This window comes from Barbus barbus (genome assembly GCF_936440315.1).
Source record: "Barbus barbus genome assembly, chromosome: 45".
Lineage (NCBI taxonomy): Eukaryota > Metazoa > Chordata > Actinopteri > Cypriniformes > Cyprinidae > Barbus > Barbus barbus.
In genome coordinates, this window is record NC_136723.1 from 6,488,259 (window position 1) to 6,507,340 (window position 19,082).

At 34.9% G+C, this 19,082-nt stretch overlaps 1 protein-coding gene across 3 annotated transcripts in view; it reads right to left on the reverse strand.

The window, feature by feature from the left end:
- Positions 1-545: 545 nt before the first annotated feature.
- The window catches only part of LOC306864309 (sarcosine dehydrogenase, mitochondrial-like), a 59,196-nt gene continuing 40,659 nt past the window's right edge, over positions 546-19,082 (reverse strand). For all 3 annotated transcript variants that reach the window (XM_079408253.1, XM_079408254.1, XM_079408255.1), the window contains exons 17-21: positions 12,804-12,897; positions 9,512-9,674; positions 7,771-7,939; positions 6,351-6,486; positions 546-1,679 (exon numbers count right to left, since the gene is read on the reverse strand). In XM_079408253.1, coding sequence (XP_079264379.1) covers positions 1,551-1,679; positions 6,351-6,486; positions 7,771-7,939; positions 9,512-9,674; positions 12,804-12,897 — 691 coding nt within the window. In that variant the 3' untranslated portion in view covers positions 546-1,550. The remainder of the gene's footprint in view (positions 1,680-6,350; positions 6,487-7,770; positions 7,940-9,511; positions 9,675-12,803; positions 12,898-19,082) is intronic.

Here is a 19,082-nt window from a genome sequence, read left to right on the forward strand (position 1 = left end):
CATCTTAGAAATAAAAATGACCATTTTAAATACATATTTTGAATTTTTTTTGTTTGTGGCATTATTTAGCCTACTGTTCTTCCTCCACACTGGAAATTTGAGTGCAATGCATTGTGGGATATTTTCCCAAAGCATTACGCTGTACACTTGAGCTACTAAATTTGACAAATTATGTAGTGTGCATCCAATTTCAAAGTTTGGGTTCGGTAAGATTATTATTTTTTTTTTAAACATTATGACATTATTATTATTAATCATTATTAAAGTCTCTTCTGCTCACCAAGGCTGCATTTATTTAATCACAAATGCTGTAAAAATTGTAAAATATTATTACAATTTAAAATAACAGTTTTCTATTGTAATATATTTTAAAAAGTAATTTATTCCTGTGATGCAAAGCTGAATTTCAGCATCACATGATCCTTCAGAAATCATTCTAATATGCTTATTTGCTGCTCAAGAAACATTTATTATTACCAGTGTTGAAAACAGTTGTGCTGCTTCATATTTTTCTGTAAACCGTGATACTTTTTTTTTTTTTTTTTGGATAAACAGACCGTAAAAAAAGGACAGCATTTATCTGTAATAGAAATATTTTGTACTATCATAAACAGCTTTACTATAATTTGTCAATTTAATACATTCTTGCTAATTAAAATAATTAATTTCTATAAAAAAAAAAATGATCTTACTTGACCCAAACTTTAGAATTCCAGTTTATGTCCTCCTATAAAGAATCATAAACAATATGCCAGCTGCAGAGTTCACAATATGACAAAACTGGGTTTTAATCTTCATACGTTTTTGCAAAGTCAAAGTTTCCATTTAAACAACAAATTAAGTTAAACAGCCGACAGCTTAAATGCCAGACTTTAGAAAGAATTACTATTACTAGCAATGAGGAAATTTAATTTAGTTTACTAGTTAAAATCCAGTAAAATGTTAATTTAACAGTTACAGTACATATGGATGAACTGATGGCCCAACATGCAGCAATCATGCAAAATACAGCACACAAGATGATTTGTAACCAGTACACAAAACACTTTCACATCATGTGTTGAATAAAAAAACACTACAGGCATCTTATTTAATTCCACAGATTTATATTTGACAAAAAGTTACAGTAATTAAACCATTACATTATTTTTTTTAAATCAATTTTATTTTACATTTAACCAAGACTAACATCTTCAATGCACAGCTATTCCATGAAAGCACTCACAAATATTCAAACTAGTACAAAAAAGTAGACGGGCTCAGGATTACTCACTAAAATGTTATTTTCGGGAAAAACATGAATGATTACTTTCTGAAATTTAAGGCACAGGAAGATGTTGAACATTGTTACACTGTATAACTGGGTTAAATTCACATTAGTTTTTTGTTCTTGTATGCTCCTTTATGGCGAATCATCCCTTTAAGACAGTGACTATGAATACAGAAGAGTATTTAGTTTTGTCTGGAATGCTGATGTGTTGGATAAAGGCCTGTAAACATTTACCTCAGTTACACTCAATCAGTCTGGATCAGTTACATTCTGGCTTTGTTCAGCCGTAGATGCCCTTAACGCGCTTGTTCTCGGGGTCAAAGGGAGATTTCAGGTGAGCCGCAGCCTTGTATGTGACGCCCATCCTCTCCAGAGTGAATTCACCGCTGCGGACGAAATCTGGGCTCACCTGGGGGAGAATTGAACACGGACAAATTCAAGTTTAAGATGGATTTATGATTAAAATTAAAAAGCTTTTAATCTACGACTATTTATTTTTTCATTCATATCACAGTGTCAAACCATGCGATTGAAATGAGCTCTGCTCTCACTTCCCTCTCTTTCTCTCTGTGCCCCTGCTGCTCTCTCGGTCAGGGGTTGCATCTCTTTTTAATTACATCTGAGCGAGCTGCAGGCATTACCCTGTGGAGTCCAGATCAAGACGCAGTGGCTGGAAAACTAGCCTGACCTCTTCAAGTGGGCACATTGCAGTCTTAATGGACACATTGGTAGATAACCACTGATTGCTACTAAGAATTAAGCAGTAAGTGGCTACACTAACTAAAGCGAAAACTGCTGTGCAATGGTTCTATGTACAGATGAAACATATTATTTGCTCATGCAATTAATACAGGATCTCTATACGGCATTAATGATAACAGTGTCTTGAGCTCCACATACTCTGGTCCAGTGCACAAACATTTTGAGGGGCAGTGGCCCAAATCAAAAAAGGGGGCACTAAGGGGGTGGGGTGCTTGTTAATACAAATCATCTAGTTGTTACAAATATACAATTAAAATAGTAGATCACACACTCTGTAATAATTTCAGACATTATTGTAGATGTTTTGATAGAACATCACAATTACACATAATAATGAATAACTGATAATAACAGAAACTATTTACTGATTTACATTTAGATATTTACCTGTTCCTTTTACAGCAAAACCTTTTTTTATTTGGTACTATGTCCTGAAATATCTTGACAACCTCAACTTTTATGATTCGCAATTAAGATCAATTAAATAAATAATAAATGAAGACAGGGGCGGCACCAGAGAATTTTGAACACAGGTGCTGAGGGGGTGCTAGATCAATGACAGGGGGAGCTGGGCAATTAATAGTAAATATGACCAAAACATTATTATTATTATTTTAATATTAATAATAAAATTGCTATATAGGTGCATTTCAAGTGTTTATGAGGAGTGCAGGAGTATTATTGCGTTTACTGTATTACATGGGGGGCACCTGTGCAATTATAATTATTTTTTAATTATAAGTAATTTTTGGATGTGCTTTCTGCCGTCTCTCATACAGTCTCCGTGAATGGAGCACGTCACAACAATGAACCGACTCACAGACATAAGAAATAAATCTATAGAAAGCTTGAAATGTCTAATATTAAATGAAACAATAAAAAAAAAAACAGAAAAAAAAAAAAAAAAAAACTTATTTATAAAAAGGTGCATTTCTATATTAAAGGCACATCCATTACTGTGGAGATGGAGTCAGCGCCGGTGTTTGCAGCCGACACTGATTGAGAAAGCACTAGTTTAGTAATAAATAATTAAAATGTCTTCTTTTTCCCCGATGCATTCATAATTATTACTTTTGCCGGTGCTTTGCGGCAAGCTTGAGCACGGAATATAGGCTATAACACGCCTAAATGCTTATTAAAAGATGGTTTAGTAGGTTATTATAATAATTAATTTAATATAAAAGAAAAAATTTATAAACGGTGTTGGGGAAAGTTACTTTTAAAAGTAATGTATTACAATATTGCGTTACTCCCTAAAAAAGTAACTAATTACGTTACTTAGTTACTTTTTCTGAAAAGTAATGAGTTACGTTACTTTCACGTTACTTTTTAAATATGAGCAGGGCTTGATTGTTTTTAATATAAGAAGTTATATTTATAGCAAATGTAAAAGCCCTTTCACACCAAAAAGTGTAATGAATAAACCTCAGGCTGAAGGAAGAGTAAATTCTCGTCTGTAAAGTAGAACTCAGGAGAAGAAGGTTCAACACTCTTCAGCAATAAAAAAAACAATGAAGCACAATTGTTAGTTTATCTAAAGTCATTTTTGCTTATTAGTATGGTTGAACTGGATCATCAAAGGTCAGCAGCAAAGATATCGGTTAATAAAACGGGATTAGATACATTTGTGTTGTTTAAAATATTTAATTATTGCAGGTTTGCGTCATATTCTGAGTTTGCATTTCAGTTGGAATTCATTTTGATGAACACTAAATCTGTTTTTTTTTTTTTAGATGAATTAATGCACATTCACATTTAGTCTAGAACTACAGTAACTATGTTCACAGCTCACACAACACCTCTGTACTTCCGATTTCTCCCAACATGAGGACAGGAGAACAGTCAGTCAATAAATGGGAAAAAAGTAACTGCCGTTACTTTTTTGAAAAAGTAACCGATATTTTCCTGTAAATTTAGTAAAAAAGATTAAAAAAGTAATCTGATTACGTAACTCGTTTTACTTGTAATGCGTTACCACCAACACTGTTTATAAATATAAAAAATATTTTTATTTCTCCATTCATTAATTCAAATATGTCATATGCAATGCTTCGTGGGATCATAGTTCTTTCTTGTTATAATTGGACACTATTGAAAAATGACTCCTGGTTCAGTCTGGGAGTCAGCAATGAATGAATGAATGAATGAATGAATGATGCATTTATATAGCGCATTTATTGTGTATTGCCGTACACCCAAAGCGCTTTACAATCATGAGGAGGGGGTCTCTGCTCAACCACCACCAGTGTGCAGCATCCACTTGGATGATGCGACGGCAGCCACAGTACAAATGGCTCTGAATAATTCACTGACTGAGCAAGTCTGATTCAAACGGCTAATTCACAAACAAGTTTGTATCTGTTCTGTGAATCTTTTTGACATACTGGACTTATTGAAAAGAACAGACTGAGATTGATACGCATGTTCTTGAATTGGACATTATGACTGGGCAGTGTTCGTTGTTGACTGTAGTAAAACACTGGTGTGTGGTTGAGATTAGATGATATCTGACAAAATGCTAGTGGGCTACATTTTAAGTAAAAACGTTTTTTACAACATTCACAACCATTTTAGTCACAATTTGAAGCCCTGGTAAAGTTTCAGATGTTATTTCACTAAAAATATTGTCCTTTAGTAGCTTGAACACTCCCTACTCACTGTTAATGCATAGAATGGAACGACCATTTTTCACACGGTAGAAGGAAAGTCACATGGGTTTGGAAACTTAAAATTTTAACTATGAAGAAACTATGAGAAGTCTTATGCAGGAAGTCTCTCGGCCGTGAATAACAGTTCTCTGACATTATGTCCAGTGATGTGTCTGTGGTGTGTAATGCAGTGAGCAGAGAGTGTAAAGGTCTGATCAGATCAGCGCTCGACCCTGTTCAACAGCACTGCCGTCCGTGCGTGGAATGAAGACGTCTCAGTTCTACCTCCCCATCTGTCCCTCCTCATCTAGCTCTCTGTCAGTTAGCATCAAGTACACATCCCCCTGTATCATGTCATACTCACAGTACAGGGACTTCAGAGCCACCACTGTGTGCAATAACACACACAGCTTTCCTTACCTCCAAACCAACACACAAAAGCACTAATTTACATGAAAACCTCTAAACCCTTTTAATATATAATGATTATATATTATACATTTTATACCAAATAATTAACTATACACACACACACATATATATGCACACACTGTATTTTATATACTTCATACTTGGAATTTTCATAGTTGAATAGGTAACACTTTATTTTAAGGTGTCCTTGTTACACAGCTTACATGTACTTACTATTGTAATAACAATGAATAATGCATAATTACATGCAAGTAACCCTAAGCCAAACCCTAATTCTAACCCTAACCATATAGTAAGTACATGTAGTTAATTAATATTACTTAAATGTATAATTACACTGTAACAAGGTCACCTTAAAATAAAATGTAACCGTTTAATAAATTAATTAGTTTATTTTAAATGATTATATTTTTTAGTGTATTTCCACCAAATAATAAAAATAATTCCAATAAATGATAAAATTATTAAAATAATAATAAGTATCATTATAAAATATATAGAAAGTATACAGTACCTGTAAATATTTTTTTCCATTGAATTTCCACCAAAGAATATATATCAAATTTTATACATGGACAAGAGAACTAGACGCTTGACCTTGACAAACCGATGTGACAAATTATTATTTAATACTTTTATGTTTCATGGTTATTTATGATAAAGGTTGCTCATTACATACACTGTTCGTTTTTGGAAGAATTTCAATGAAAAAATGTTTGTTATTCACACTGATCATATGATGATATAAGGTTTAGCAGTACTCAACCCCAACCTTTCATTTCAGGACAGTAAGTATTAAACTGAAGAAATGCAAATGAGCACTTCACAATAACAGCAGTATGTGTACGACGACACACAGTATCCTTCATCTAATCATCGCTCTTTACAGGCCTGTTAAATTAACTGTTAAAAGTACTTGCCAAAATGCAATTATACTGAAAATATCATGATGATAAAAAGTGACCCATTCTCATCTCTGATCTGACCTTGTGAGTAAAACAGAAAACAGTTGTTAAACCCAAACACAATTACTGAATATCTGCCTTACTTTCTACTGCCTACAAAGGAAGCTGATTTTAAGGCCAAAATGGATGCTCATAATAGTCTGATTTGGAATCAACATGAGCAGAAATACAGAAGTCTGTATAAAAGTTTTGGCAGAGCACCTTGCAGCTTTAAATGCTGTCTAGATAAACAGCCGACTAGTTTTAAGCAGACAGCTGTTGTACGGTACTCACCACTCCACCGTCTGGGTTGCGAATATAACCATAGCCAATGGTCTTGTCAATGGCAAATCCAAATTCGGAGCGCCGCAGGTGGCCCACAGGAACGCCGTTGCGGAAAATAGCTTCCAGACCAAACATTGGCACTTTCCTGCAGGAAGGACAAACAACACATCAGAGCTACTCAATTGAAAACCTAAATAATATCGAACACTGGTCCAGAAAAACTGCATGGCATTTATGACAGATCCTTAAGGCCACATCCAGATCTGGCTGTTTGCTTCTGAAACATCTGAAAAAACTTCTGAAAGGTTTTAAGATGACTGAATCCAAATTTGTTAGGAATTCAGTTTCTATAAACTGTTTGATGAAGTTGTCTGGGCATTGGACTGCTGTAATAGTACTGACTAATGTTAACGGCAGGACACAATGAAGCTCTAAGTGGACATGAACAGTGAAAAGTGTTGGTCAAGCTCAGATGTCTCCTTGAAAAATCTCAGTCAAATGTATGATGATGTCATAATATCATTAGTTCGGAATTACAGCAATTATTCACTTTTAAGTCAGATGGTTTGTAAATAAATGTCAAAAAACTTGCCAAATACCCGAGGCTACAAACCAGTGATGACCAAAATATTACTCTGATGCTGAGCTTTGAATTTTAAAGGAGTAGTTCCCCCCAAAAAAGAAAATTTGCTGAAAATATACTCCCCCTCAGGCCATCCAGGATGTGGACGAGTTTGTTTCTTCACAGTGATCCGCTCCACTCCAGTCCATCAATTAACATCTTTTGAAGTGAAAAGCTGCGTGTTTGTAAGAAACAAATCCATCAAGGTGTTTTAAACTTCAAACTATTGCTTTTGGCTAGAATACTATTTCATAATCCATAATAACGCTTCTCCGGTGAAAATGGGGGATGCATGCCTATTTTTCACCAGATTCAGATAAGACTACTTTTCCGCAGTAGAAAGCAATATTATGGATAAAGGACTCTTATTTTAACCAGAATCAAGTTGCTTACAAACACACGTTTTTAACTTAAGTCATTAATTGATTGACCAGAGTGGTGTGGATTATTGTGATGTTTTTAATCAGTTGTTTGGACTCACCCATTCACTACAGAGGATCTAATGGTGAGCAAATGATATAATGCTACATTTCTCCAAATCTGATGAAGAAACTAACTCATTACAAACCTGAAAGTGAGTAAATTGTCAGCAGATTTTCATTTTTGGCCGAACTATCACTTTAACCCCTAAAATCATATTCAGGAGTAAATCTGCCAAACCGCTTACTTTTCACCTCTTGTTTATTCTTTTTAAAGAAAACAGAAAAAATTAAATCATCCTGTTAATCAACCACCTTTATATTCCTGCCTTTTATTGTGTCTACATTCATAACAGAGAAATGTCTTCTTTGGTCTGCTGGGACTCACTCATCAACTGTGAAGCAGACGATTCGTCTGCGCAGGCCCTCAGTCTTTTGGGTCTCCAGCGCCTGTCGCCCCATGAAGGGAATGGAGGTCTTAATCTTACAGGTGAATGCAAGACCCGCCTCTAGTGGAGTGTCATCAGGACGCAGATCTGCGTGCCAATGCCTGTAACCTGAGTTTTAAATTACAATTGTCAATGAAAGCTTTCATTTAATAATTTTAAAAATGTTTTAAACAGAATGACAGTTAGACAGTGAGATTTTTTTCTAAAGAAATTAATACTTTTATTTAGCAAGGATGCATCAAATTAGTCAAAAGTGTCAGAGAGAAAAAAATATATATATTTTTGGGTTGTTTCTATTAAATCACAGAATACTTAAAATTATTATAGTTTCCACAATTTCATCTCTGCCAATTATAGGATATATTAGCATATTAGAATGATTTCTGAAGGATCGTGCGACACTGAAGACTGGAGTAATGATGGTAAAAATTATGCTTTGCATCTCATGAATAAAATACATTTTAAAATATACTACAACAGAAAATAGTTCATTTAAATAGTATTAATATTACACAATATGTAATGTTGTTTTTACTGTATAAGCTTTATTTCAAAGGAAATAGTAATTTTGTAAAGAAACAAACAAAAATCAGTTCTAATAATAATAATAATAATTAAAGAGTTTCAGCTTTTAACATTACTTTTTTTTTGTTACAATCTCTTATAATCTTAACATTTTAAACTTAAGACCCCACAAAAGGTATCAAAATTTATTTTAATTTAGAAAATAAAAACATGTTCATCATAAAAAGAGCATTCATGTCACTGTCTATATAAATTGCATTTTGAAATACTTTTAAATAATTAATAGATCCAAAGAGCATCACGTCATTGAACCAAATACAGAAACACACTAAACATGAAATCACACATCCATTATTACTAGAATGCTGATGCATTCACATAAACAGAGATGGACTTATTTCTTCGTCTTCCACTCAGGTAGAGTATTTCAACCAGGAGCACACAGTCTAGCAGATATGACCTACATAGTGAACAAACAGTGACGCTCAGTTGAGTCTCAAGAGTGCAGTGGAAGTGCTGAAGTGCTCAGCTGGAGCAATGAGTTTTTATTGTGCCCTACTGTCTGCTGCTTTAGCTTCCAGAGCTTAATGCATTAGGGACGCCTACCAACCTACAGTACATCTGAACTATTATCTCCACCTGTGTGCATTGACTGTATGCTTGACCAGTGCTGCTGCAGAAAAACTGCAGTTTAAGGCTGAAAGCAGCATTAAGAATTAATTATATATGTGACTCTACTGGAGAGTGATACAATGATGCTTTATGCTTGCAGTGTGAATAGAAAATGTATCTCAGATCAATCAAGATCTGTTGAGTGAAACTCTAGTGGCCCAAACACGGTTCATCAAAACAATCCCACAGTAAATCAACTGATCTTGACACACTAAAAGCACGCTTTTACAACAGCACCTCAAGAAACAGATCGCCAACACTCATAATGCATGAGGAGATGTGGAAATGTCTTCTTTGACTACTGAACTACATTTTTATGCTTTCAGAAGAAAATGTACTGTAAGTGATCCTGCACAAAATGTCGCACAATCTTGGGTGATTGCCAAGGCATTACAGAGTGTTTGTGTGGTTGAAAGAGCGGTTAGCCCAAGAAAAATAATACCAATAGTGAAATACAGTGATAGTAATAACATTAACCCATACCTTTCTCAATGCTCAAGGAGTCAATGGCCCTGTAGCCGGCATTGCAGATGCCATATTTGGCCCCTGTGGCCATGATGGCATGATAGACGGGCAGACAGGACTCTTTAGGGATGTGAAGCTCCCAGCCCATCTCACCCACGAACGATAGACGCATGGCCCTCACCTATAAACACACAAAATCAATAAAAAAAGAGAAAGGACAACTTTATGAAGAACAGAAACTGCATCCATTTGTTATGAATAAGAAAGAATGTCTGTACACGAGTGTACTGTAGTTTGTTTCATTACACGGCTCTCTGGAATACTTTTTTTTGGTTTGTTTTCTATGTTGTAATGGACTCTTTTCTTAGTGAAAACTTTGAGCAAATCTATAAGAAAGATAAAAAAAATCGGTTTAAATATTTAACATCCTTGCATCTTTATTTTATGAGTCATCATGTAATAAGTGGGATAATTTACTGTCAGCTGTTTATTATTGCAAAAACAATAAAAAAATTTAGCTGCAAGCAGCAATTAAGGGGCCAAGCACAACAGAGGTAAAATGAAGAGCTAAGGAGCTATCAATTCAATTCAATATGTGCTTTATTGGCATGACAATTGTTACAATGTATTGCCAAAGCATAGTGTTTACATTAAATATAGAACAAATATGTATTTTAAAAAAATATATATATATATATATATAATTAAGCAAAATAGAACAAATCAATTCTAGAATTCTATGAACAATTTAATTTAGTGTGTTTGTGGGCGCATAACTGATTTGTTGACTCCTCCCTCTTTTTGTGACAGGCGTCAATGTATCTTGCTGCTAGTAAGATACAATCTTGTTTTTCACCTAATAAATATTGAAGTTGTGTTTTCTTGTTTAACATTTTGAAGTCAGGGCAAAGTGTTTCAAATTTGGGATAAAATATCTTTCTAATTTCTTCATAGTTAGGGCAGCTGGTGAGGAAGTGTTGCGCTTTCTGAGAACGGTTTGGTCTATTGGAAATCTTTTGATAACTTTTTGCCAGCATTGTCTAAAGATGATCTGAGCCAATTTTGGTGAAAAAATTTGTAATTCCGGTACAAGAGATGGGGTGAGCAGTTTCAGTAGACGTTCGTCCTGGAATCCATCGGTCCGGCCTTCACCAAACTTTAGTTCAACTGTTCATTAAACCGAGCTGAAGAACCTGCCTATAGCTCCTACTGAACACACAATTACACCCAACCTGGGATCAAGATACAGCAGCGGGCCAAACGGGAAGAATCCACAGCCCTAAACAGCACAGCACACAACAGTCACTTAGATAATAAGCTGGCCGCTCTCCAGAACAGACGCAGCCGAGTCTACTGTGCGTTTGCAGTGAGCAGAGAGAAGTGGCCTGAGGGGCTGAAATCAATCTGGCAGGGCTGAGATCATGTGAAGGACACCATTATCAGCCAGCAACAAGCACTGCGCTCTCCACTGTAACCAGCAGGGAGATACAGTAAGCCTTTCTAGCCATTGTTGTCTAATTCAAGGCACTGTTTAAACAGCTTGAGACCCTGTTACCCACAATCCACTAGTCTTAGCCTCAGATAACCCATTTGCAGGCCGTTCACAGGTCGCTTGACGCAAAGCTGGCAAAAAATCGATTCCAATCTGATTGGCTGGCTTTATGCAGTATCTGGGAGTCAGAGTGCACAGGTCTTTATCAGCTCGGCAGGGGTGAAGTTGCTGTGTTACCAGCAGCTCTTTCAGTAAGAGCCACTGGATTTGTTGTTTGCAAGTTTCAGGATATAAAAAGTTTGAAGGATACTCAAGTTTAGATTAAAACAAACAGAAGTAGGACAATGCATGTGCATATCCCTGATTTCAGATTTACCCTCTTCTAAATGTCACCATAAATGCATTTAACCAGATTTTTTTTTATATAGTTTTATTCAGCAAGGATGCACTGGATTGATCAAAAGTGTCTGTAATGTTACAAATGATTTATATTTTAAATAAATTGTTCTTTTGAACTTTCCATTCATCAAAGAATCCTGAAAAAAATGTTTTCAACATTGATAGTAATAATAATAATCATAAATGTTTCTTGAGAAGCAAATCAGCATATTAGAATGATTTCTGAAGGATCATGTGACACTGAAGAATGGAGTAATGATGCTGAAAATTCAGCTTTGATCACAGGAATAAATTACATTTTACAATATATTCCAAAATAAACAGTTATTTTAATTGATGATTGATGATTTTTTAAAATGTTAATAACAGTTCACAATATTCCTATTTTACTGTATTTGTGATGGAATAAATGCATTTTTAAAAATCTGATGTCCTTAAACTTTTGAACAGTACTGCACTTTTTAAAGATACATTTTTATTGTTTAGAAATAATCATAAAAAATATATTTACATTTATCTGTCATTATGAAGCTATTGAAAAATCATGTACTATATGATGATTTAGAGATGTTTTTAGTGGTGTGAATATGAAAAAGAAAAACATCTTTCTTTTTCATATCCATGCACTGACTGACCACAAGCTCAATGTCCATATTCCTTGATTAGGTTTTCATTATGTTGTTAAAATTCACCACCTGGCTAGTCGGGTGTAAGTCTTTGGTTATGAAGCATCTACAAAGAAAATTAATCTACTGCAATGTAATGTCTATTGTATGCATAAATAACAAATGTAGTATAATGATTCTATTAACTGCATAAACTACAAACTTTTTGCTTCTTTGCTTTTCTTGATATACACAGTTATAAATGACCAGCTTCCAAGGTGTGAGAGAGAAAGAAAGTGATGGAGTGAGCAGGGATAAAAGAGGATGACATCAGCCATCAGCCAATAGAGCTGAGCGTCTATGTTTGTCACAAGAGTGGAAGTAGACCATCTGTCTGATGCACACACACACAAAGAAACAAACACATACAGCACATGCAGAAAGTGTCAATTAGACTGACAGACATTTTGAGCAGTGGAAAAATGAAGGAATGAATGAAAATTACAGTTGCAAATATCAACTGTAATTCAGCTATAGTTACAAATTATAGTTGCAATATACAGCATCACTGCGCATATGCATAAATCAGCACACATCTCCTCAATAAGAGGCATGATTTGAACGGTCTTTCATGTCTATGACACATGATGTGGGGTGAGTTATGAGCTGAATTTTTGGCTGGACAAATAGCAAAACTTGATGAATAATAATAGTGATGCTTTGCTGAAGCGAGCACCACTAATTAGAGCATAAGCAAATGAGTCTGAGAGAGTCTGATAGAGCTGGAATTGCACAAAGAAATAGAGAGCGTTACCTTGTATCCAGCGGCACTCACTATCTTGTGTGTGGAGAAGGGAAATGCATCGTTGTTGAGGTCGGAGTCCAGCACTTCCTGCAGCAGCTCACGGCTGTCAACACACAAAAAGAGCAATTTTGTCTTCACTGTTCCAATACTTTTGGAGGGTACTGTACATACAAACACACACACACACACACACCGTATTATACGTCACTGCATGATATGAAAAAAAAATTAAACCAAGTGCCCTTACTGTAGAGAAAAGCAAACTTTAAGCAACAAATTAATTTAAGAGCCTTAGTTATTATTATATTTTCTTTATGGAATGCAGGAACATGGCTTTGTGTCACCATTACACTCACTCCATTTCCTCAGGTCAGTCTCTTCTTCCTATTCTCTCTCTCCACCACTGCTCCTCTCCATAAGATCTTTCTATTTTGGACCTGCAGCCCTCGTCTGACCTGCGCTTTCCCTGCGTCTTTGCGTATGTGTGTGTGTGTGTGTGTGTGTGTGTGTGCGCGCGTGGATTGGTGTGATGGACTGGTTTTAGCTGCATCATTTGGGGTGACAGGAACAGCTTGGCCTGTTTTGCATTAGCGTGTGTGTTAGCAAAAGCAGAAGGAGGCCTCAAGAACAAGCGTGTGTGTTGGGCTTCATGCTACATGTATGTAACAGTGCTGTTATCCTGCAGCAACAGCCACAGAGAGGAACACGATATCTGTGTGGGCAGAGAGAAGAGACGAAGAAACGGTTTAGAAAGGTGATGGTGGAGAGAGATGTGATGTATGAGGATAGAAATGATGAAGGTGGAATGCCACGAATGGAATGGAATGCCTTTTGAAGGAGGGCATCTTTTGTGTGTGCAGACATGTGTGTGTGTGTGTGTGTGTGTGTGTGTGTGTGTGTGGACAGCCTTGACGTGATTAAGGGAAGACTCCTCCCCTCCACCCACTCAAACATCACTCTGTTCACTGAAGCACAGAGGCCAACAACCACTCTAATTATACAGTGTGTGTGTATATGTGTGAATCTAATTAGGCATTCTCTGCCTCTCCTTTAGCTGTGTCAGTTAAGCAAGGATCAGATATAGTCTTAATGAAATCACTTTTCACCACAGAGCACAAATGATGAGAAATAGAGCGAGGCGCTCAACCAAAACGCTCAGAAAATCATGACGTGCATAACATTTACTAATGTCTCCTGAAAGAAATATTTGTGTGAGGTTACATTCAAATGAAGAAATTAATATTCAACTACAGAATATTTTTTAAATATATTCCTTTTAAACACACACACACACACACACACACATATATACATATATATATATATATATATATATATATATATACACACACACACACACACATATATATATAGTGTTGGGGGTAACGCATTACTTGTAAATTAAATTGCTGCTTTTTTAAATAAGCTGCTTTTACTTTGCTTTCCTATTTATTTACTGACATCTCTCCTGTCCCAGAGTGCAGAGGCATTTTCTTCAGCCTGACGCTTATTAATTTTCACATGAATAAATTGCATTTTAAAATATATAAAAAAAATTAAACGGTTATTTAAAATTGTAATAATTCACAATAACAATTTTTTACTGTATTTATTTTTTTATCATATACTTGCAGCCTTAGAGATGTCTTTCAAAAACATCTTTCAAAAAACATAAAAAAAAAGAAATCTTAACAACCCCAAATACGTAGTATTACAGAAGTAAAAACTAAATGCTATATATATATATATTGATGTCAATTTAATAAATCCCAGTTTTGCCAGAGAGAGGGAGAGACCAGAAATGGATGAAACCACTACACTAGTCACATCACTATTAGCCTTATTTACCTGAGCGAAAGCATTCAGTAACAAGGAGATGTGATGCATAAAACAAACAAGCTCATAGCAATTTCATAGCAAGCCTCAATTAAATGGGAAGTTCACAAAACACTTCATGTCGTCTTATTTTTGCAGAACACAAAAAGAGACATTCAGTAGAATGTTCAAGCTGCTCTCTTCCATACAATGAAAGTGGACGGGGACCACAAGCTATAACATAAAAAATATATATATATATAAAAGTACAGAAGTTTTGCACGAGGAACAGACAAAAATTAAAGTTGTGCCTTGAAATTCTTTATTGAATTTCACTGTTTGTAACATTCTGGACATTCTGCTATAAATAACTTCTTTTGTGTTCCAGAGTAAACAGACATAAGTGTGCTTACATAATTACATGAATTTAAATTGTGTGAACGGTTCATTAAAATTTTCTTTGTAGGAAACAACAAAATCTGTCTGCTTTGACTAATAAAACATCCTGATATAATATTCACCTGCTGATTCCATCTCATGAGTTCACTGCTAATCATCACCCTTCAGTCAAGCACACTGTGGCTTCAGTTCGTTATAGAAACGCAGCTTTGGAAGCACGTCTCTAGATGATGGCAAAGCATATATTCACACTCCAGGAGTCAACATAAGCACACTGTCGCTGGCTCTGCAAATGCTCCATAAATCTCACTCCCGTATGACACCGGGATCATTTCAATACGCAGTCCTTCAGACACAATGTGGCTCATAACACCTCTACCCAAATGCACTGCTTCTTATGAGCTGGCGGGGCTACGGTCACCCCTAAATAACATCTAGACATCACAAACCACCTGATTTATGCTAGTAGAACAAGTTCCTGAATCAACATCCTATGACTGGAATATGTCGTACTTCAGTAAATCACATTTTGAGGGAGGAAAGCATAGTTTTCAGCATAATGTTGTAATTCTGGCAAAAATATCGAGAAGGCCAGCAGTAAAATCACTGCAATACAGAATGGCAAGTCAGACGGGACAGCATTACTCAGACTCATGTTCTAGCATTTCATCTATGGGCCGAGTTTCGTTCCACTCCGTAGTTCCCTATGACATCAATCTGCATATTTCATATTGTATTACCAACAGAATTAATCCACATAATTTCAGAAAATACATAACTTGCATTGAACCAGAGTTTAGAGTGCTTTTGTTGTTGTTGTTAATTTAAGCTTAAATCACAGGTAAACCTTACCACAAAAGTTAAAGCAAAAATCTGGGTTCCAGTGAGGAACTTACAATGGAAATGCCTATTATAGTTTATTAAAGAAAAAAGTAAATGATAACTCAAAGTTTTAAAAACGTAGGTAGCCGCCAAGGCAAAATTTCTAAAAAAATTATTTTCCCCTGCAAATTAGAATGTGTCCTGTTTAATTTTATTAGGAAAAAAAAAAATGACTACCATAAATTTGTACCATGATTTACAGAAGAAACCCACTTAAACAATCTTGTCAGCTATAAAGAACCAGAATAATTAAATCACATTAAAAGACTCTATTTAAGCCAGCAACAACAAAATGTAATTTTAATTCTTCACCAACTTTTGCTATAATCCTTCAAACCACTAGGTTTTACCTATGTCAACAAAATATTTAAAATGTTTAAAATAGAATACAATTTAGTATAATCACTTATTCTGACCTGTACTTATTAAAATATATAAATAAGTACGCCGTTTCATTTTTACATAAATATTTCTGTTACACTCTGACAATGGAACATTATTTCACCCATATTTTGACATTTTATTTTCACAAAAGTTATTTGAAACTTTAAAGTAGACACTTTACTTGCATTTAATATGCATTTTGTGTATATAAAATCACTTTTGTAAATTTAATTTGAGGCAAACCCCAAAATGGGACGTCTTGTCTTTGACCCATAGATATATAAAAAACAAAAACAACAAAAAAAAGAAAAACAATTCACATGAAAATGGGCAATATAAAAACTAATTCAAAATAAGAAAACTATTCTATCTCAGTGATGATAAACTAAATCTGCTTTAAAGTCTGCGTATAATGTTAATCAAGTGTTTTTGCATCACAAATAATTTATTCATAATTTAAGTGATTTAGGTTTTGCAATTTTTTGCATTTCATCTATTGCATTTTAATATTCAAAGCTGTATTTTATTTTATTTTTTCATGACAAAACACCTATAAAATTAATGGGAAATATTGAATTTTTATCCGAATTAAACTACTGTAAGTGCTTTTATAAAATCAGCTTCACATTTCTGCTTTTAAATACTACAAAAGTCACCATAACCCTGCATTGAACCCGGAATATTCCTCTAAGAAGACATGACGACATTTAAGGTAAGTGAACAAAGCGAGCAGCTGATTCTCACTGGATTTTAAGGTGCGCTGTGTGAACCTCTTGAGAGCGAACATTTGGAAAAATGACCTGGAGATTAGACGGAGAAGCCGAGGAGCTGATAGTTGCTAGTGTTCATTAGAAACCCTGCTGTTCTCATTAGGATGTGACGGAGCAGAGCTGACAGGAGCCACGGCCCTCTCCTAAACCATGAAGAGTACAGTGCAGGAGATGAGGATAAAGAGGGAGATTTCACAAAGCTGCTCCCTCTTTCATCTAGCTTTCATCTGGACATAAGAGGAAAAAGACTGATGGACACAGACCAAGGACACACTGTCGTGATGAGCAAAGCACAAGTGTTTTAAAGGGCTCATATAATGAAAATCTCATTTCCCTTTCTTTCAGAACTACTTTCAGAACTCGGAGTCAAAAAAGCCCTTTATTTGATACAAAGGCGCAAAAACCACTCATTCTGAGATAAAAGTCAATCTGGAAAAAAGTCAGCAGACAGGGATAAAAACAAAATCTCATGCTTTTAAGAGCATCAGGTACTGGTAAAGAGTTACTATAATATAATACTATGATATAATAGTCAATAGAGAGAGAGATATTTTGCTCAGGGTACAGCATCTAACAGTGGGGGTTACTAACTGGTCATATCTCCATGTCTTGGTTGTTGTCAGTTTCACATGTAAAATAAGCATTTACATGAGAGTCAAGGTACAACTACAAAATGGCCCATTAGATTCTAATGCACACAAAAAAAAAATCACCTAAATTATAAACGAATTACAAAATGTGCGATGCAGTAAAACTTATTAACATTAAAGAACAAAAATAAAATAAAAAATACAATAAAAGAATTTCTTTAATATAAAAAGAACAGTACAAAAAAAAAAGAAAAGCAAACAAAAAATACGATATTTGACTAATTTAAATCACATCAATAATATGTGACGGTTATACTGTAAATTAAATGTAATTAAATTCATAAAGCAAACTGCCTCAGAATATATTAATTAATTCCTCTGTTCTTTCCTGCATCTCTTCATCTCTTTCTTAATTACAGCTCTTAGACACTTCGTAATGAATGACTGCAGTATGATATTAGATTTACCGTTCTTTTTTCATCTGTTTTCTGCTGTTCACAGAGCAGAGGAGAAAACGGGTGAATCGGTCACGATTACTCCATTCACTTCCAGTTCTTGATTTTAAACAGCCCTACAATTTCACCTGTTCAGACTGCAATATGGTGGAGGTGAGGAAGTGCACAACAAAACACAAAAAGTGGACACTTCAGATTTAAAAACAACACAGTTGCTTCTCAGTGTATTCAGATCTGTTTCCGTGTGCTACGAGAGAATTTTGATTGATTTGTTTTTCGGAAGATGTTGCAAAGCATTCTGGGATTGCATTGTCGATGATGCTACCTTTAAGCACGTTGACCTCAAGGATGATAGCTATAATGATGAAGTTTCAATAATCATTATAATTCTATGAGAATAGTGAAGTCCACACAATAGCTATAACGATAAAAAAAAAAAACGATATTGCTGGAATCACTGTCAGAATAATTTTTTCAGCTGATGAACAACATTGACAGCCAATCAGAATCCTCCAACTTTAAATAGTTTGAGCATTTAAAGTGACAGATGACATAACTGCAGCACACACTTAATAAACAGAATTATTACATACAGAATTATCAATATGTGTTATGACCCTAATATAGTTATCATTATGGTTAAAGGCAGGGTAGGTGATTTGGTTTAAAAAAAAAATAATAATTGTTATGCTTGTTGAAAGTCTCTCCACATCTTAATAGCAATCGTCTAAATGCATTTATATGTATTTGTTAGGGATATCACAATTCTCAAAATAATATTGAACTGTTCGGTACAACATCCACGGTTCAATACACGCTTGTGAATTGCGGTTTTTTATTTAAATAATTTCTGTGGGTTTTATTTATCTGTTTGTGTGCCCCTGAGTCTATTTGCTGAGATGAGAAAATGCTGACCCGCTTATAATGTGCATTTGAAAAAACAACATATGACAAACACTCCTGAAATTACTTGTAATGAGAAGCATTTCTAAA